Genomic DNA, 21,319 nt, shown 5'->3' on the forward strand with positions numbered 1-21,319 from the left:
TCAGAGACTAGACACTTTGTTTTTCGTCTCTGGTAACCAGCTCTGAAGTCACCACCCCACTTATAACTCCATTTTTATCCATGTTTCCCATGACTCCCCCCTTCTGCTCTTTCTGTCTGCCATCTTGTTCCTCTTCATTTAAATTCTCCTCTTTGTCACCCTCTGTGCTCTTTCATTGCCTGATCTTCCTCTCCATATTTATATTTATCATTTCAGACATTAAGCAGCCACTCTTAGCTCAGCTTAGAGCTTAAATCCATTGCAATTTATTCATTAGCTGCATGATTACAACTGCGAGGAATGAAACAGTAACGAGATGAAGAATATGTAAAAATATGTGAAATCAATTTATCTCCAGGAGAAAGGTAGTGAGAAAACATGATGTGTCGAGAACACAACATTTCCTGTTAGTGAATGATACAACAATAAACACAAATTTCATTTCCCCCTCATGCCCTCTGTCTCCCCTTCCATTCTCCTACAGTACTTAGTGTTTCTGCAAGCAGAGCGTAAACAAGCTCTTGCCAGTAAATGCAAAAAAAGGAAACACAATTACAACCAGATGCCGTCCACAAGTACACACACAAATGACCAAACAGCACTGGTATGCTGGACAGTAGGGACGAAAATATACACAAGAAGCTGAGAGGTGCAGCAGGAATTAGCGGGAGAGCAGACAGATCTATAAATGTGTGATAGGAATGAAAAATGCCTGAGAAAATATATTGAAAATTCAAATTCTAAATTCTCATTTATTTTTGAATGTCTGCTGATTCCTCAAGTGGAGATTAAATGTCTCTGAGGAACACCGACATGACTGTGGATTCTGATTAAAAATCAAACCCAATCAGTGTGTTGTTGTGTCGTCTATCTCTAAGGGTTTGAGTGTTGGTTTGCGGAAGTGTCTCATGTGGGCTGCGGGCTGGGATGGTTTGAAGGGGGCCTGGGCTCCGTACGGTTTGGGCAGAGGGAGCGGGCCGCTCTCAGGGATGTACGCGGTGGGACGGACTTCAGCTGTGGTGTACTCTCCACTGGGCATCTGGTTCCACGCGTCCTCTTTGGCCCGCTGAACACACACACAAACAAAACGCACATCAGAGGCAGTTTTAATATTTGATGTAAGACTACATGACCTTGAATTAAACTGTTAAAAATTCAGTTTTGCTGAATTTTAATCATGAAATAATTAAAGGGACAACGAGGAGTTTGTATTTGGTTATAAAACAGTCTCATATTAATGTGGATGAATATGCGTTACCCACACTTGTTAATGGCTCCATTTTCGATAAGTTTATTGTTTTGTCTTTATCGTTATTTTTTTCATTGGAATAATGCCGCCGAATCACCGTTTATGGTAGGAACTAGGGCAGCATCTGATCGTCTTCGAACCTCTGACTTTCATTCTTGAATGAAAACATTCTTGGCAAGACGTCCGTCTTGCACCAGTCCAAGAATTTCACCGTGCGCGCAGGCTCATGGGAAATGTAGTGTGAAAACACTTTGCTTTCTAAAACTCCTTGTTGTCCCTTTAAAGCAGAAGTAAGCGATCCGGTCATTTTGGCTGACTTCTTGTCAGCCGATGGAGTTAGCAGTCCCCGCCCTCGTCATGGATCTATTGGTCCTCATCCCTACGTCACCACAATCACGCACATCCCTTGGCTGCACACACAGCCCTTTATGCCGTTCTCTCTCCTAATTGGATAAAGCTTGTAGGATACAAGGAAGTATATAAGAAGTTTTCTCCTCGGCTTACAGCAGAGCAGAGTGACTGACAGACCCGTGTTTCGGACCAAACACTCTATGTAAGCGATTGCTGTCGGAAGATATAACTATTTAAGACTCATATTACTGTAATACAAACACTCCGCTTACTTCTGCTTTAATTCCACTATTTATTTTTACTTATTTTTTAATATCATGACAAATGCAGGGGTGCCAATGAACAGTTGAGCTCAAGATCCCAAGGCTGAGAGTTTGAGCTAAAGTTGTTTATATAAACTTCAATAAATGAATATTCATGTAAGACATTAGTGATTAGAGACACTCAATGGGATGTGATATGTGATTTTGTTTTTTGGAGTAAAAATAAATGAATACACAGGTAGCTGCATTTCTTCATCTCTATGACTAACAGATTATGATGCACTGATGACTTTAACTTTAACAACAGAATGATTAATACATGATTTTGTTGAAGGACTGAGGTTATAAAAATATATATAACTCAAACTCACTTCTTTTTTTTGACACATAAAGAAATGGAATCACTGATTGCAGGCTGGAAAATTTTTCCCGGCGTTAATAAAACTAAAATATGACAACTGGTGGAAAACTGACAGCGGCTGGCAAAATTGATTCGAACCCAACATGGCTGATGAATCAATTTGTAACCATTGCTGCCTCCTGCTGAGAAAAGGGGGGAAAAACTGTGCACATGTCGTCATGAAACTAACGGTCCTCGCTTTGACTTGCGCCCCACCACAGCATGTAAATGAACTGTGCCTAAATCTCACAGAGACTTCAAAGAGATGGCGATTTTCTTGTGCGTATGAACAGTTTATCCGCTGGCATGTGATCTGAGGGAGTTCACACAAAAACAGGAATAATGGCTTTGAATGCAAAAAAAAACATAGGAACACTGCCAATAAATAAACAGGAAACATACTGTATCCCTTTTTTTGGGTTCACAAACAGTTATATTTAAAGACCTAGCTAACAGCGTATGAGTAATAACGCTCAGGCTGAGGCTCTGAGAAGAGGAAATAAGCTTAAGTTCGGTTTCTGCTTGTGCCGTCTTGTTTTTATTACATGCAGTGTATTGAGGAAATGCAGACGGGTTTAACAGCAGACAGGCGGCAGACAGCTGGACCGGTTTCAGACACCGCTGATCCATGTGCGCCTTTTCTTGTGTAGACAGCCCCTACTTCTGTTTGTCAGCCTGTCTGCCCTTCTTGTCCCATCTTTGTGCATGTGGTGAAAACACTTCAGTTCCTGTCTCGGCTGTGTGCGAGTGTAGAGGACAGTTTCTATTCCCTTCCCTCAGTCGGTGTGTTCAGGTGTACTACGGCTGCTTTTGTCCCTCAGCACCTTAATTGATTCGTACCCCATGTCGTGTCCCCACTTCACTTCTGTTTTCTTGGTCGCTCTATCTTCTTTTCTTGCCCCTCGCTGCTTTAATCATCTCCTGACCAGTGATCTTTGTGCGTGTCTGTGTTTCTTTACCCTCTCTCTCTCCTCTTTGTCCCTCTGCCTCCTCTTCTTGTCGCGAAGCATCCTCCTCCACTCCTCTTCTATCTCAGGGCAGGGTGGCAGGCCCTGCTCCAGCCGCCGCTGGCACCTGTCCATCTGGAAACACAGGGGCCAGCGCAAGAAAACATTCATTTTGTATTCCTATCACTGCGACCACTCTTTGCTCTCCTGGCTCCAGTTAGAATTGAATTTTAACTGCGCTCGAAAACAGATGGCCGTATTAGTGTCAGAATTAGGGCATAGTTATGCTTCTGCATTTGCTACCTTCCAGTTGTGTCTGTGGTGTGCTGCAGGCATACATCAGCTGCAGGGGCTCTTCAGGTTAATAACACATCTCTTGCAACATTTACAAGACATATGGGAAATCCTCTTATTTTTATTGGTTTAATTTTTTATTAAGGCAGAAAGCAGGAACCATTCTCTGCTCAATTTCAAAATACTGTAGGTTGCCAGCTTAGCCACTGGCATTTTGTTGCTTATGGCAGGTGTCACTCAAACCTGGGGTAAAATGATTTCTCTCCACTTCTGAAGGAAAATGGAGCTCAAATAAAACCATTGTGTGTTGGGACATGATACAGCAGCTTTTGGCAAAGCTGATGTTACCAGTTCTGTTCTGCCAGTTGAACTCCAGTCCTCAAAGCACCAGATGTTGAAATTTATTACCGAAAAATATAAAAACACAACGTTTACAAGCGAGACATACACTCAGTATTTGAGTTTATGATGGAAGCATAAGAGTCAATGAGCAACACATTTATCAATATGTTAACCTTAAAGCTGCACAAATCAATGATTTAATATTCACAACATGCACTGTGAAATGTAACTTATTGAGCATGCTTCAGCTCATTGTTTTGGTTTTAGGCTGATAACTCCACTGTTGTAACTTGGTCTCAGTGCTGCAATCATTTCGTGGTGTAAGTTAAGCAGCAGCTGACACTGACTCTTCAAAACCCGCTGACATTAACAATTAGCTGGCGGTCATGACTTAGCTGATGAGTCATTTCTCTCTGGAGGTACTGTAGCAGGAGACCAAAACAAAGCTAGAAGTGTTGTGATAACAGCACTTACATGACTTCCATGTAATGTAAGCTAATGCCGCTAAATATGCAGCTGTTTGCTAACAACTAGAGGAATATAATACAGACCGTAGCTTGATACGTATAAACTAAATGTTACACGCTAAGTAATATTCTAATTTATACACTAAAACAACACTTACAAAGTTTAACTTACGGATAATGTTGTCTTTGCTTTCTCAAACACAGGCATGGTGAGAAGAGGCTCAGGAGTGATTTTGTATTTTAGAACTTACGACTCAAATGTCAACAGTAAAACACATTTTGGTTGCTAGAGCAACAGAAGCTGCTAATGAGGCTAAGCTAATAACTGCTACCAGTTACCAGCTACCCCTGGTCATTTTCTTTAGTAATCAGCCCCAATTAATTCTTCATCAGGTGACCAGTACACAAACAATAATACAAAGGTTTGCTCGTCTTGCAGGCTCAATATTGCCTGTGTGTTCTAAACATCCTTATAGTCCTGTTGTTTTTATTTACTGTTTATTTTTATTTACTGTGGTACTACTTATTCATCTATTTGTCCTTGTATTGTCAGTTTTATTATCTTGGTTTTATGAAACCTCCAGGCCATCATGTTTATGGGTTGTTCGTGTGTCCATCCTGTCACCATACAGATCACACTTCTGGCCATAACTCAAGGATGAATGCACTAATTATGACACAATTTCACACAGGATAAAATGATGAAGTGATGACATTTCATATCCAAAGGTCAAATTCGCTGTGATATTATAATGTCCTCAGAAAGCACCCCTGGCCATGATTCAACACTAACTCAGAACCAAAAGGAGAGATCGGGACCTTATTTCCTGTGACTTGACTGGCTGGCGGAGGCAGACAAGAGCCAGACAGTAATTCTAGTTGACATTTCTTCAGTTTTATGAACCCACTGGAGGTTTTTTTTAAAACTCATTTATGAATATTATTTTGTCTGTGTTTACTTCTTGATTTATCTTTACAGTGCAGATGAGCAAGATAAGTGGGTTTGAGGTGAAAGATGGGACACAGTGAGGGTTTATTTTTGAGACACTTTGCTGCTTTCGATCGCGGTCAGTGGAGAGTGACAGGAATAAATTGGAAAGACAGTGGGAGACTGAGAGGGAGAATGTGCTACTAAGATCACACAGTTTGGACTCCAGAATCACACAGTTGTGGGTGCATGGTATGCGCTGTAAGTGAGCGAGACCACCTCTGACCTGGAGCTCTTTCTCTTTGATCTCTTGTTGTTGAGACAAAGCAAGGGCCTGCTTCATGGAAAGTTCTGCAGCGAGGGCCATCAGCCGCTGGTTGGTGCTGATCATATGTGACCGGATGTTGTTCAGCTGGAGGTAGACAACACATACACACACACGTGCACACAGAGATTAGCTGAATTTTACATTGATTCAATATTGAAACACTGGATATTAAATCAATTAAAATCCTTAAAATGGACCTTTGATCTAAGATTTTTTTTTATTACATACCCGACACTTGTAGCTTTGCACTTCAAATCTAATTTCCCTCAATTCATGTTATGAAGAAATACTTCCACAAGCTATCAAGCGTAATGAACCTTGCTCCACTTGCTTTTGTTAAATGTAATGCTCTGTGAACTCTGCCCACTCTGCATGCTCCTCACATGGGCTGCACATGCTCATCAAACAATGTGCGAGTGTGTTCATGAGAGAGACACAAAGGGAAGACGATCACTGGACTATAAATGAACAGGTGAGTGATATAATGAGGATCTGTGCGCGTGTTAATCCGAGTGTGCAGTCTTTTGCGTTGGAGCTTTTGTTTTTGTGTTATCTGATCGTGTGTATTTGAGCCGAGCTTTATCTTGTCGCGTACCTTCTTTGCCAGAGAGAGTTTGTCCTGTTGGCAGTTCTCAACCTGCTGGCTGAGGGGCTTCGAGAGCCGGGTCACCTGGTCCACGAGGAGCTCTTTCTCCAGCAACTGTCTCTCGTGTTCTGCTAGATTCACCTCCAGCTACATACAGTACGCACAAACAGATACAAGGATTATGGTCTTGCAGTGCAGTTTCCAAAACGACAAAATCAGCTGCAGTTTTGTCATAATGTTGTTCGGTACCTGCTCAATTTTCTGAACCAGATCTACAGCTGGCGGGTCTTTGCCTTTCAGCTCTTTGTAATCAACCGTTCGATTCAGATCTTCACATGTCTTGTCCCTGGCTTCTGAAAACTGAGATGGAGAAAATAAAATCAGCTTTTGACTCCGAGTCAACACATTGAAAAATACAGTGGACTGAAACACAAAAGAGGTAATAATATTCATATAGGCCAAACAGTTCTCTTAAAGTTGCTGTCATTTCTGTCTAGTAATGAAAATAATACAGTAACTTCCCACAGGACACTAGACTTCACTCACATGAATACTGCTGTCTGTGTTTCAAGTGCCTTTGTCCTCCAGGCATTTAAGATACTCGTTTCAACGGGATTTAAAAAACAAAAAAAAAAACAAACTCTTATGGCATTTCACATTCAGCTAAATGCAGTGCCTATATGAGAATTACTCCCCTCAAGGTAACAAGTCACTGGCAAAGTGTGATAAGAGAAACAAAATTTTAAAATGCCACGGGATCCCTCTAAGGTACTGTTTTTCTGACATCCCGTTAGACAGCAGAAAGAAGGGGAGGTGAGGATACAAAAGAGAGCACGAGAAGACGAGTTGAAAGAAGACAGTGACGGCACACACACTCACAAGAGAAGACATTAAAATGATGTGAGGGGACAGCACTGGCATTTTAGCTTCACGCCTTCAGCCGACACTGACATGATTCAGTGAGGAGGAGTTTAGATAAACAACAGAAAATTAACACCTCAAACATTCATCACCAGGAACCCTGTGGAGTGACCTCGAGTAGTGCTATGCACCCAGTTTTGTTTGTCTGGTCCAGTATGCACATTTCGCCACTTATCTTCAAGCAGTGGAGGCACAAAAAAGTGACAATGTGCTGCTAGCAAAGGCAGGGCAGAAGAAAACCGAAAACTTGCAAACATCGATGAAAACAATGCAAGTTTCGACAAAAAATTCAACAGAAATGAGCTTTGGTGAAGGTTTTTTGAGCAAAGACATGCATTCAATAGATTTGTAAAACCTCAAGGATAAACACAATTCATGTTCGTGAGCCACGCGTTCTGTAAACAGATCTATAAATTGCCTTTAATCTAATCCATCAAGCAAACATGTCAAACTTCACAACGGTTCCAGCTTCAAATGCTTTACCACCGATTTCTCTCCTTTATATCATTGTCAGCCCAGAAGAACAGTCAGTACAAACTTCTGTTGTTTGCCCAGGCTTTGTTCAAACAGAGAGAAGTTCAGTTAAAATTCTAGTGGAGATCCCAGAGTTTTGAAAGATGGCAAATATGTCAGACTGAATTTTGGGTATATGTGGATAAAATGAGACACAAGATGTGAGAAATTAAATAGATGTGTGCATCAAACGTTATTTAAAAAGCACATACAGCTTCAATGAAGAGTTGGGGACAGAGTATATATCATATATATGTGAAACTGTCAGACAGTGTGATCAAAGTAATTACATTGAAGGGAAATGAAGAGAAACTTAATGGTTAAATGGTAATCTAGAACATTTTCATTTCAGAAAGTGTCTTTCAAGTCTCTATCTATTGCAGAATGAGGTAACACAATGGTGATTGAGTCTGTGACTCACTGATGAATGTATACATTAGTCTTTGCATTTTACAGTTTGATGAACTGAGTGTCCTCATGGAGTTTTGGCTTGTCGGTCAAATGAAGCAGTCTAAAGGAGGGAAAGATTTGAAGCCTTGAAATAGCTTTAAACGCTGGGTAGATTTTTGAACGTTTTAAAAAACGTAATGATTAATCCTTGAAGCACCACTTAATTAACACATTAGTTGAAAGGGAAGTATGTCCACTGGAGGATATTGGGTCATAACTGCAAGTGGAATCAGTCCATTTCATGCAGAAAAGGTCGTTCCAATATTCACCATTTAATATAGGTTAGGGCGACAAAGATCAATAAGAAGTCGGACTCTGCATTTTTACATGGAAATGAGCAATTTTAAAGCAGCTACAGTGTCTCAATAGGGAAGTTCATGCAAATGCACAGTGGCCCCATTTACAGCAAAATGGAGGTGGTCTATATATAAAAATACTGTATATGCAGGTGAGATGATCAAGGAGCCTTGACAGGGACCACAGAGGGGACATAAGCAGAAAATAGAAAGAAGGGAGAAAAAAAACACATATCAGATGACAGAAGAGAGAAAAAAAAAACAGAATACATGAGAAAATATTAATAGATGCCTGGGGAGATCGGTGAGGGAGACAAATATAAGAGAAGAAGAAGAGATTGGCTCGACTGCAGTAAACAAAGAGAGGGTGGAGAGGAGTGAGGGAGGAACAACTGGGTGTGGAAAAATGTTGTGCACAGGCGTTCTGACCTGACATGACCCGGCTTATGAAACAGCAACTTCTCCTCCATTCGACCATACAGATGCATGTGTATGTGCCTGTATCTAATGTGAGAGTGTGTGTGTGTGTGTGTTTCAGACTTGAAAGACAGCGTGGAACAAAGTGATGATTCCCATTTTCTCTCCCTTCATGGGATGAGATTAATGAAGCCTCACTCATTCAAACAGACAGCAAGTCTGATTAAAACAGACTGAGGTGTTCACCCTGATAAAAAGATGCTTCCTCCTCAACGTCATATGACTCTGGTTTCATCTTCATAGTATGGCTGCCATGTGATTAATCGAGGTGTTTTGTGAGGTTAAAGTTGCAGATGCTCAGCGGGGAATAAAGTTGAGAGGAAGAAACACTGACAGTAAGCAACTAATAGACGGAAAAGCAGAGATACAGATGAGAGTGGAGCAGATGTACTCGGAGACGCTGATAAAAGACTCGACAGTTGGAGATAAAGTGAAGAGGAGCAAAAGGAAAGACAGCATGAAGCCTAGAGTGAGAAAAGGAACACGAGATTGGATGTGAGAGCAGAAAAGAAAGACAGAATTAGAAAGACAAGAGATGCTGAGAAACAGAAATTGGGGCTGACCATCAGGGACCAGGGTTATCTGCAGTTTTCACAGAACATAACTTTGACAACAAAACCTTGTTCACGGTGCCTCCAGCTGAATGCGCGATGAGGTAATTTCAAAACACAAAATTAGGCAACAAAGCAGGCTAGATGTTCCCATTTCATGCTGAATGTACAAATGGAAGTTACCAAACTGTTAAATATGATAGTGACACCACGAAATAAGAAAGTTGAACTGAATTCTGAAATGGTTTCTCTTTTTATGAGAGAAAATAAACAACAAAATGATACAGCAGCTACTGTGCACACTTTAACATATTTCAATTTCTTTTCTGGGTGGACATCACATTTCCCGTAATAAGAGTGTGACTGAGTCTGACATTTGACTTTTTTGCCCACATCGCTACAGTATGGTAATGTATAGAGATGTTCCAGTACTGACACCACCATCTGATACTGTCAATACCACGTCTACAAAGGCATGGTTTCCCAGTGACAGCACTCCGCCGCTCCCAGATAAAACTCATGACAAAGCTACTAATAATTCTCCCCGCTAACTAGAAGCAGGACAACACCAGACATTATTTTGGAAATGTTGTTGAGTCGGAGTCGCTGACGACAAGTGCATCAAATCCTCTTGGATCCTCTCATTCTTCAAAGTTATAACTGCTTTAGTGAATATGGCAGGGAGTAACAAGCAGACAGCAGAAATCTGATGGTAAAGTAAAGTTATATAAGTTGAAGTACTTTAAATGCACTGGTATTGGATCGGTACAGGGTATTGATTGATGTTCAAAGTTCAGGTATTAGAATTGGTAAGGAAAGAAAGTTGTCAGAATATTTGTACTAATGTAGCACTTCCAGCTTACAGAAAGACCTGCTACGCTGTTAAGTGTTTGTTTTCACTGTGACAGTAAAAGGTACAGTAGCAAACCAAGTGGAAGCTAGTTTTGCTAGCCAGCCAATAGAGGCTATGATTCCCATTAAACAGTGCTCTCTTTAGCCATCTCTCTTCCAAGGGTTGTGTTGATGGCAAATAATTAGAGTATCAAAAGCACAGCATCGACTTGCCCTGGGTCCTCAGCACTTCATGTATTACAGAGTCACAGAGCTACATAGGGATTTCTCAACTCATGCAGACACTAAGCTAATGGCTAGCGCCGTTGCCCCTGGAGTAAACGACTGCAAGGCTTTTGGAGCTAAAATGACATAACAATTTTAAGTGCCTGCCCTCAACAAATTATCAGTATTGACATTGGTAGCCAGGACCAAAAACTCAAGCCCCCTCTCCAGACAACAGCAATGTAGGGCACACTGTTATCTCATACTTTCTAAATTAGCAGCTATTGCCACAACAATCACAACAATGGTTGATTCAAGTATGTGTCTGTGTTAAAGGAGAGAATTCAGAAATCCCAGTCTCTATGATAATTGAATAATGGATTGTCAGCAGAAAGAAACCTCAAAGCATCAAAGCTGTTTTAATGCACCTCAAAGCTTTAAATGAAGAGGAACTTTTCAGAATCTGCAAACACTCTCATGTGATGAGTGTGTGCCCAGTTCTAACTTTTAAGTCTGATTGATCCGTGTTCCTCCCTCATACGTAACCACCGTTAGCTATTTAAACACAACATGATGGATGGGCATACAGCGCGTCTGTCACTCTCCTTCTCCTTGCTCCGCTCTTCAATCACTCTTTTTTCCCCTCTGTGTTGCCCTCACTCTTAACATTTTTATACCCGTCTTCCTCTCTTTGTTTGTCTTTCTCTTTGTATTCATCTGTCTTTGTGTCAGTGTCCCTGTTCTGCCTGCCTGCATCTCTGTTTTCTTCATCTGACAGTCAAAAAGAATAGCAGCTTTCTTGGCCCATGAATGTTGTAAACCATTGTACATATGAAAGCATCCACGCAGAATACAATTTGCATATAATTTACATAATTTCAGCCCAGTTAGCAGTTAACATGATGGCTTAAAAAGCCACATAATGGATGGCACACTGAATATTTAACAGTGCAACGATAAAGACAAATAATGACCTTATTTATAAAACACTTCCCAAAAATGGGTTACAAAGTGCTTCACAATAAAAAGACATAAAAAGACAAAAAGGGACAGATCAGTGAGGCAGAGAGGTCAGTAACTGTAGTAAAATCATAATCTTAATAGGGTTATGTAAGGTTAATTAGGAGAACATGTGAGCTGAGGCGCTGGACTGAAGATTTCCTGAGACCCGCATGAAGAATACATTATAATTAGATATGAAAACATACATTTTTAACATGGACTCTGTACAAGGGTGTTAAAAAAAACAAGACACTGGTTAACAGATTTATACCAGTGATGTCAAAACGATTCAAAGTTAAGGGGTATAAAAGACTGTTGAGACCGCTAACCTTAAGTATTGCGTATATATCTTTTAGGAGAGATTTGACCAGAAATACAGACTCTGCTGACCTGGATTCCTCAGGCAAAATCTCTCTGCAGCCTTGAAGCCTCCGACTAGAGAAAACCTTCCCCTGTAACTCTAATACACAAACAGTTCAAAAGCAGACTTTTAAGGAGATGGTGTTCACACTGTATTTAGACAAACTGGATCCACACACTAATTCCTCTCATCAGGATATGGAAACTAGTCAGTGATTCTGTGGACCTCTTTGGGCTGGACTTCCATCTGCCTAACAATCCCATAATCCTGTGAAAAACCTCTGACTCAGATGTATTTTAACAGGTAATACTCAGAACTCCAATAAAAGATGGAGGAAAAGTAATCAGAGAAATACTAAAATCAAATATAAAAAATGAAAAAGACAAAAAAATATGTCTGTTGGGTGACAGTTTGGAGTGTAAAAAGCCATATTAGATTTTTTATTTTGAAAATGTCATGGCATAAAAAGTGAGTTTTCTTCATTTCAAGGATTCTACTGTAACTTTGCTGTGGGAACCTTGAAGAGTGCTATCTCACTGAGGGTCTGTCACAAACACTGCGGGTCAAATGTCTACGAAAAATAACAAGTTGGCTGCTGTTACTGACGTGCTTTTATTCACAATCAGTGAGGGGGAAAAAAACTTGGATGTTCACAGCAAAAACAAGACAAGAAAAAAACCCCACAAGCCTGGTTCACAGCCAACCTCAGACTACTCGAGAGGCTTGTTGCACACAGGCTTATGTCTGCTAAGCCCCACCCTCTAGACTGGCCCCAGTCTATCAATCAATTATCACCTTTTTCTCACAACATGCAAGTCCAGTGCTAGTTTTCATGCGAAACAAATACAACCTGTCAACAGAGATACACTTTTTAAGTTCAATTACTTCAATTGATCCTGACAGCTTACCACCGTTTCAATAATTCAGCAAGTAACACAGAAAATGTGGGTTCACCTGTCATCAGCACACCTGTGCAGGTGGCTGCTGCTTCTAATTAAGGCAACGATTTGCAGCTTTGTAATTAGGGAGTGTGGAGGAGAGGGACATCTGGGACGAGCATGATTAAACTGAGCTGGAGTGACTAAGCTGTTAAGTACTGTAGTGTTTTCTTTTGTCGTACTGCAGTATGTGTGTGTGAGGCTTTTATGTAGACACCAAAATGACAGAACGGAGTTGCGCCCCAACTTTGAAGACGTGAGAGAGTTAGAAAGTTATGCAGGAGGTGTTAAGGAAAGGTCAGATTTATGAGGTGAGCTATCAAATGACATTCAACAGTTCCATGTGCTGCACAAAAGCAATTACAAGTTGCAACATTATCAGCCGTTTTGTTTCTGCGTGTCTGCTTTTTCTCGCTTGCTCTCTACCTGCCTGACTTCTCACTTGCACAGCATATACACTTCCACATTTCCACACACATCCTCTTGTCTATCCACACACGATCTATGGTGGAGTTCCCCATGGTAATGACTTCCAGACGTGTTGGACAAAGATTTAAGAGATGGACAAGCAAACAATATGACACCACTGTCGGGACGGTGCAGTATGTCATCAGCCCCACCCGCCCTGTTATAAATCTCACTCCATGACAGGCTGTGTGTGCTCTATAAATATCTCTCTGTCAGTATCTGTTATATTGTGCATGGCTACATATAACAGAAGTCTAGCTAGTCATTAGCGGATTGTTCAGAAATATTCAGATGCTGCTGCAAGGGTATTATCGCAACTTCACTGATCTCAGTGTGTGTGCAGACTCGCGTACCTGGATGTGTGTGAGATGTCGACGTGCCAGCAACTCATAAACAAGTAGTAAATTTAGAATCCAACACCAACCTCTGTTTATTTTGAAGCAATTAAAATTCCTCAGAGCAAATGAAAGCCTCAGAGTATATTGAACCTCAATAGTCTCACAGATGGCCCGATCTATCTTTGTCAAAATTTTCCATCAATGGGAGGGGGGATCTGTCTGCAATGAACAGATAAACTGGTCACAGATGAATACAAATACACAATATATATGATAAATCGACAGCAAGGCAGTTGCATGGAGATTGAATTCGCATAGAGAATGAATTTGCAGGGAGAATGAATTGAGCAGGCAAGCCTCCTGCAGTAGGAGAGCACCTATGATTCACTTTTTGTACCCAGGAGAGATGGCTATGTAAAAGGAAAACAGCGATTTAGAAAATGATTTGCTATTTACACACAGAGGAGAGGAGGTGATACAGAATGACTAGATGGATGAATGGATGAAAATAAAGACACACTAACACACTAATTATGGGTGTTTGTGTTAATTATTAGAAAGCTCAAGCTGTGGCGTGTGAGGCCAAACAAGATAACAAGTTTACATTTACTGTATACCAGCAGACTGTATCAAGGCACAGCAATGCTTTTGGTTAAATGCTAACTCTAGCAAGTTAACAATGCTAACATACTAATGTTTAACAGGTATAATGTTTGCCATGATTACTGTTTAGTGTGGTAGCACTAGCATGCTAACGTGCTAATTTGCACTCAACAAGAAGCACAGATGAGGTTGATGAAAACAATGCTGTTGTTGTGTACTGTTGTACATATGGTATGAAAATGTTAAACTGGATGATGGTGCCACACAAAAGTTGGCTAGTTTAGCTAAATAGCTTATAAATTTCATCCTGAGGGAACCGAATTATGATCATTCAAACGATACTTTTAGAGTTTAGATATTTATCACATAAATGTGGACACTGTGGTGTCATTATGCTGAAATGTAGGCAATCAAATTTGTGAAGATACATCCTCTGAGAGCCACAAATGTGGCTGAAGTCTGAAGTGGGAAGTTTGACCTGACTGTTGAGGTGAATGGAAACAAGTAATTGGTCAACTGGCTTCATCCTCTGGTGACCACAAATGTTTCTCCAGAATTTCATGGTAATAGTTGCTGAGATATTTCAACAAAGTGGTGGACTGACCAACAAAAAAACAAGCAAGGGATCTACCGTATACACTGCCAAGGTCAGTTAGAGAGGGAGAGAAGAAGGGAGATATTTTGAAGAAAATGAGTGATGGATAGGAAGGATGTGAAGATTAAGTTTCTCCAAGTGAAACAAAAACATTAAGAATGCCTCAAGGGAACATCGATATGAGACGTGGTCAAACAAAGGCGGAGAGGAAATACGAAGTAATGTTGAGTAAAACAAAAGAAAATATGACTGACAGAAAAAATATGGCACCAACAGGACCCGTTGTAGCAAATGATAAACAGCAGAAGGAGTAAACAGATGGAGAAAAGGGAAGGGGGCGTTTTTCAAAAGAGCAGCACATGGTGAAGCCTGTTCCAACACTGCGTTCATCCAAAAGAGCACAAGACTCAGATGAGAGAAGTCTGGTCCAGCAGCAAGTCAAAACCAGTCGCTCTGATCCAGAGCTGCAACACACCCAATCCCACGATGCAGCCCCTGGCAGGGAAACTCAGTGTGTGTGTGTGTGTGTGTGTGTGTGTGTGTGTGTGTGTGTGTGTGTGTGTGTGTGTGTGTGTGTGTGTGTGTGTGTGTGTGTGTGTGTGTGTGTGTGTGTGTGTGTGTGTGTGTGTGTGTGTGTGTGTGTGTGTGTGTGTGTGTGAGAATGTGTCTGTATGCTTCTCTCAAATCTCTCTTTCTATGTGTCTGTCACTCCTTATGCATTGCAGAATTGCTTGAATATGTTTGTATTTTTATGTTATTTATTCATGTGTGTGTCTCAGTCTGTTACTGAGAAGCTTGTGCAGTGTTTGGTTGTTTGGGTTCGTCCCTCCAGGTTTAGATATTCATCTTCTCTCTGCTCGTGTGTCTGCAGAGTTCAGGGAGCAAAAATAAGGTTTCTGTTGCTGTTGATACTTCTGAAGATGTTCGACTACAGTCACGGCACCGCGACAACACAGAGAGAGGGGAGCGGCTCTGAAACCGAGGCTGTAAACTGACCGCCTTTGATGAGGGATCAAAGTCAGCTTAAAGTAAATGAAAACATAATAAGCAAAGTAGAATATCAACATTGAGTCTGTTCATTAGGTTGAAAATACAGCTTTCCTTCACAGTGAATATTCAATGGTCTCATTATAAGGTGAGGCTTTGGAGATAATTCAAAACAGATTTTCCTATTAGTGGTGTCATAAGTCATGTGTTGTGTTCTGGAGCTTGTACTTAACTGTTTTTACTGGATTTCCCATAAGTAGACAAAGATACAAATAAGGCTGAACAATAGTCTGAGATACCCATAGGACACATGAAACTCAAAGGTATGACTTATCATCTTCCCAAGATTTTATAAGGATTCCCCACTGATATCATTCATATCACATGTTTAAAATTGAATGCTGGGAACACACACCCCTAGCTGGACAATGACCTGAGGCCATTTTGGATAAAGTCTCTGGCTTGCAGACATTGAAACGGATATGAACGCAGACACACACAGACAAAGAATTTACCAGAATGTTCCAAGGAAAATTTTGCAGATGCGCACTCTCAATCTATCTTTTCAGTGCAGATCATATCACCCAATCACACCGGGAAACTCTAATTGACACGTCTAACTGCTTGCAGACAGGATTTCGAAGCCAACGAGCAAAGTCACATCCTGAGGTGGTCATGCTGAGATTGGACATTGGGGAAAAGGGGACGGCAGCGTACCATGGGCTCAATCTGAGCAAATTAGTGGTTACATTAGCAAAACCACTCAGGGGAAACTGCAGGGGCGCCACGGAAAACAACCGCACAAGCACCTGTGTGCAATGCTCATTAAAGACAGTAATATACCTGGTGCCAGCAATAACACAAACCACTGCAAAAAGAAATAAACAGCAAAGCTGTTTGGTGCACCTTTGTGCTGGAACTTTTGGGAACTGGCTGGACTCGCAGCAGATGCTAGTTCATCAAAAACACTTTTTAAAAAAAGTGTTTTTATCTCTTGTTTCCAAGAAATGAGAGGCCATACTGAGAAAGGAGAAGTGGGTGTTGGGAGACTGTCACCAGGACACTGTCATTACTGTGTACACATCAGAAATGAAAAAACTCAGTAAAATAATCTCTTAAATAAACACACCTTCCCACCCACATTTTTCCACTAATTAGTTTGCAGTTCCAAAAGTTAGGTGGGATTACTGTAGTGCTACAGACTGTCAACTGACCGCCGCTGATGTCTGTGTGAGGACGAACACGAGTTTGTGGGTGATGTTTTTCCTACCTCTATCTGCAACATTGTGATCTCTTCCTCCAACTTTTTTGTGACGGGCACCTCCTTCTTCTTCAGCTCTATCTGTCTCTTCTCCTCGTTAATGGCTAACTGCAAGTCTCTCATCTCTTTCTCCATCGTCTCCAGTGCCATGTTGCCCTTAGTGATGGCAGCTTCCTGGATGTTCACCTTGTCATAGTGGCTGAACAACACCTCCTCGTGCTCCAGGAGCTGAATACCACTGTTGGTGACACACACACACACATACAAACAATTTACCCTCTGTACTTGAATTCAGGTAAAATTCATGTAAACTTCAACAAATTAGTACCCTACAGGAAATTGCGTTGCTGAACAGTTGTCTCATGATTCTTGTTAATGTCGAGAAGCGCCTGCTCCTGGAAGTTGATCATTTGTGTGAGGTTTGCCAGCTCCCGTTTGTTGTCCTCACCCTGTCGACTGACCTGATGGTGTTTCCATGCAACCTGGAAGATGGTGGATAGAAAAAAAATCATTTCTATTCTATATATATAAAAGCATGTTTATGCTATTCTTATTAAAGATTTTGACAAGTAGCAGGAAAGCTATAACTCAAAGATGGTTGATCCTCCGACATTGGACCAGTGGTGTGGGATTGTGAAAGATTTAGTGTATGGACTCACTTTTGTTTGGAGAAATGTACTGCACACTGGGAAAAAATGGATTATGTACTGTATGCACTCCACCTAGAATGGTATGACACTATACCATGATGTATGGAGACAAATGTTTTGTGACTCTTACTGTAAATAAAAAGACTATAAAAAGGCATGTTTCTGCTTTTAAACAGAATGAAGTACTTCACCATGGCAGTGCAAGGCAAGGACAGTACAGTAGCAAAGGTTCACAAAAATGTTGTAATCCCTGAATTGTTTGCATCTTACTCTGAAGTGTCTTATGAAACACACAAAGATAAATACAGGGGGGGGTGTTAAACTCTCGAACTCCTGAATCAAAGCACACTCTGTTACATAGTGAATCTGTTTATCAGTTTGTGATACTTGCTCATAGCAAGGAAGAACCACAGTGTGAGCACTGTGTCTTTTAACTGATCACATCTCTGTGTTTGTGTGTGTCTGTCTGGACCTTGGAGATGTCATTGCGCAGTTTGTCCCTGATTGCAGAGCCGTTAGAGAGCTTCATACGAGCCTTTGTACACGATCTGGAAGAGAGAAACACAAAAAGAAAAACCTCAAGGACATGATACAGAATGGAAGTAGCTTTGGTTGTAATCATCAACAAATGCAAAGGTCATGAAAAAGCTACACTGTGTAATTATACCTTCACAATATGATGATGATGTGCATGGCCTCTTTTCTGCAAAAATATGCACTATTTTTCTGTATTAGCACATCATATACAAAGGTAACCTTAAACCCCTCCTCTACACAAAAAACGCACACACACACACACCTGTCCTTGTTGATGACAATTGTTCGTTGGATCTCCATCTCGTTTTCCAGAACCCTAACCTGCTCCGTCAGCTCTGTGATAGTCTGTGAGGTGATCTGCTTCAGCTTGACGTACTTCATCTTCTCTTCCGTAATTGTGTTGCACAGTTTAGAATACTGTGATATTCTGAGGCGGAAAAACATGATAACAAATGAACTCATTCTTTGCCTGCATTAGAAAGACTGACTATTATCAACGCTCTTTGTTTAGCTAAGTACTATAGGATTTATATACTGCAGGCTTTATACAGTACTTTATACAACAGCTAGTTCCGACCGGTCCCAACCGAGCAATTTGATTGGACAACGAGACATTCCATAGTGCTGATATACAGTATAACAGCACTGGGACTTTTCACAGACATAATCACTCCGCTGTTCAGCTGGACAGGAGCTAAGTCAGAGCCACGCTCCCCATACAGGAGCTGCCCCATCTCTCTGCTGCTACTGCTGCTGCTGCTGCTGCTACAGTTATAAACGGACCTGAACATTAAAACCTGGACCTGACCTGGTCCGTCTAATTGGCGATAAATCTCTACTAAACCCGGCTGGGGAAAAAATCGCCGCGGGGGCAACTACGTTTTGACGGTGATGTGTTTTGATATTAGCGTTAGCTGTTGTTAGCCACGTAGCTCAGCTACTTAGCTTCAACTGTGTTTATATTGATTACATAGATGATAAACAAATGTAATACGGTATCGATAACGTCTCTGTGTCTTCACGCTGGTCCTGTTGCTGCGGTGCTGATCAGACACGGGCTCAGAACCAGAACCAGCACTGGAAGCAGCTCGGTGGAAAACCTAGTAGCTAGTAGCAAGCTAGTATGAAATGTTTATGTGTTGCCTGGCAACAGCCTTGTCTCCCTTCCAGTTGCAGAACTATTTCTGTTGGCGGAGCTAAATAAATGATTAAATAAACAAACAAATCATAATCTCTTGTAGTTTATTACTGTTCTAAAAATGCGCTCGTAGCACTGTTGTATAAAAGCAATATCACACTCGAGGTCGTGCTGTTGTACTGTATATCAGCACGGTGTGATTATCTGCGGCACTCGGCCTGCGGCCTCGTGCCTACGACCGAATCACAGCCGTGCTGATATACAGTACAACAGCACTCCCTCTCGTGTGATATTGCTTAAGTAGCATTAGCTAATAAAATTTGTCAAAGGCTGACTCAACTGATAAAGTGGTCAAACTTAGTATGTTCATGTTAATGCATTATTGGTCTTAAAGTATGAGCTGTGGGGTAATAACATTGGTTTAAAAAGTGTGTTATGAGGGAGCTACATTGGAGCAATGAGATATTTCATTAAATCTCATGATGTAAGTAGAACGAAGAGGACCTGCAATATTTAATGATCAACCTTTTATTTTGCTTGACTGGGAGCAGTTTTGAAGGTCTGTGGCCGTGTACTTTACTGAGAGTCTGCTGTTGTACTGGGAGGTGCAAGATGCATTAGTCTGAGTCTGAACACTGAAGTATGACCAATTAGTAAGTTATGGTTTTCCACCCAGACAACATGTGCAGATGTCTGAATTAATTGTGATCCCAGCTGTTACACAGATCAGAGGAGCCAAAACAACAAGTAGGAAATCAGTTATAAACTTTTCACATCAATATACTGTGTATCAGAAATTGATTTGCTGCCCACATTGATTGGTAAGACCATGGACAGAATGTACAGGTACCAGTTGAGCCTGGATGCACAGACACAATTCCTGCCACTTAATCTAATGCAAAGATCAAAGATATCTTGAATTGTAGAATGAAAAATGTCACATTATGGGGAATGGAAAAAAAGAGAAAGTAAGAGCTTTCCCTTTACATTTGATAAAAAGTGGCAGATGGAGAAAACGGGAAACATCAGTGATACCTGCGCTGTAGCATCGTGTTGAGCTTGTTTTGGTCCATGATAATCAGCTCTTTTTCTCGCAGCTCGTGACGGATGTGCTGGTTCAGTTGCTGTGCACAGAATTACTCAGGTAAAGCCAGAAGTTTCATCACCTCTTTGTGTGTGTGCATGCGAGTGTGTATGTGGTGTGTGCATTGGAGTGTGTGCGCAAACAAACAACACATTAGTTGATCTAGTGATCCTCATTTTAGTGTTATTTTTGACAAGCTTTTTATGGAAATCAATGATTCATTTCAAAGCTTTTCATTTGCTGCATTTACTTCAGTACTTAATTAAATCAGGTAGGAACTTGTATATTATAATGTTTGATACAAAAAAGAATTATACTACATTTAATTTTAGCTGAGAGGAAGAATCTCCTGGACCCTTGTTCAAGTCAAACTGCAATTTCACACAGGGAAAGTTTTAAAAATCTGTATTTTTCCAAATCACTCAGAACCGATCACACTGTGGTGACATTTGCACCCTTTGAATTTGCCTCATTTTTTGGTTGCTCTCCTGTCACACTAATATCAAACTAATCCAACTTTAGTCTCTCTTTGATGTTTCTGTGTGAAATACAAGTCAGTGTCGGCGTATGTTATATAATGCACTAATGAAGACATCAAAACGTGATGCTGCTAATAGACCTTTCTGTGTGTGTGTGCACCTTCCCACTTGTTTGCATCTACGTGATTGTGTTTGTAGCATGTGTGTAGTTTGCGTGTTGTTTTTGTTGCACCTCAGCCCTGAGCAGTTCACGGTGCTTCTGGCCCCTCTCCTCAGCTTTGATCTGGGTCAGACATCTGAGGTTGTGGAGTTCTTCTCTGAGGCTGTTTGACTCCCTCAGCAGCTTCTGAATCATCCCACTCTGCCGATTCTTCTGGCTCTCCTCCTCAGCCACTAAGCGCTGGTTGGGAACAAATTTACGGATGTTCTCATTTGGACTTGAAAAATCTCATGACTCTA

At 41.0% G+C, this 21,319-nt stretch overlaps 1 protein-coding gene across 1 annotated transcript in view; it reads right to left on the reverse strand.

Annotated features, from left to right (window-relative positions):
• Nucleotides 1-847: 847 nt before the first annotated feature.
• The window catches only part of ccdc146 (coiled-coil domain containing 146), a gene marked incomplete at both ends in the record, with an annotated part of 45,361 nt that continues 24,889 nt past the window's right edge, over nt 848-21,319 (reverse strand). The window contains 11 exons of the mRNA XM_083999413.1: nt 848-1,066; nt 3,223-3,345; nt 5,528-5,653; nt 6,165-6,302; nt 6,405-6,515; nt 16,982-17,210; nt 17,306-17,454; nt 18,095-18,170; nt 18,422-18,586; nt 20,333-20,421; nt 21,093-21,260. Of these exons, the coding sequence (XP_083855539.1) occupies nt 848-1,066; nt 3,223-3,345; nt 5,528-5,653; nt 6,165-6,302; nt 6,405-6,515; nt 16,982-17,210; nt 17,306-17,454; nt 18,095-18,170; nt 18,422-18,586; nt 20,333-20,421; nt 21,093-21,260 (1,593 nt within the window). The remainder of the gene's footprint in view (nt 1,067-3,222; nt 3,346-5,527; nt 5,654-6,164; nt 6,303-6,404; nt 6,516-16,981; nt 17,211-17,305; nt 17,455-18,094; nt 18,171-18,421; nt 18,587-20,332; nt 20,422-21,092; nt 21,261-21,319) is intronic.

This window comes from Trachurus trachurus (assembly GCF_905171665.1).
Source record: "Trachurus trachurus genome assembly, chromosome: 23".
In the NCBI taxonomy this organism is placed as follows: domain Eukaryota; kingdom Metazoa; phylum Chordata; class Actinopteri; order Carangiformes; family Carangidae; genus Trachurus; species Trachurus trachurus.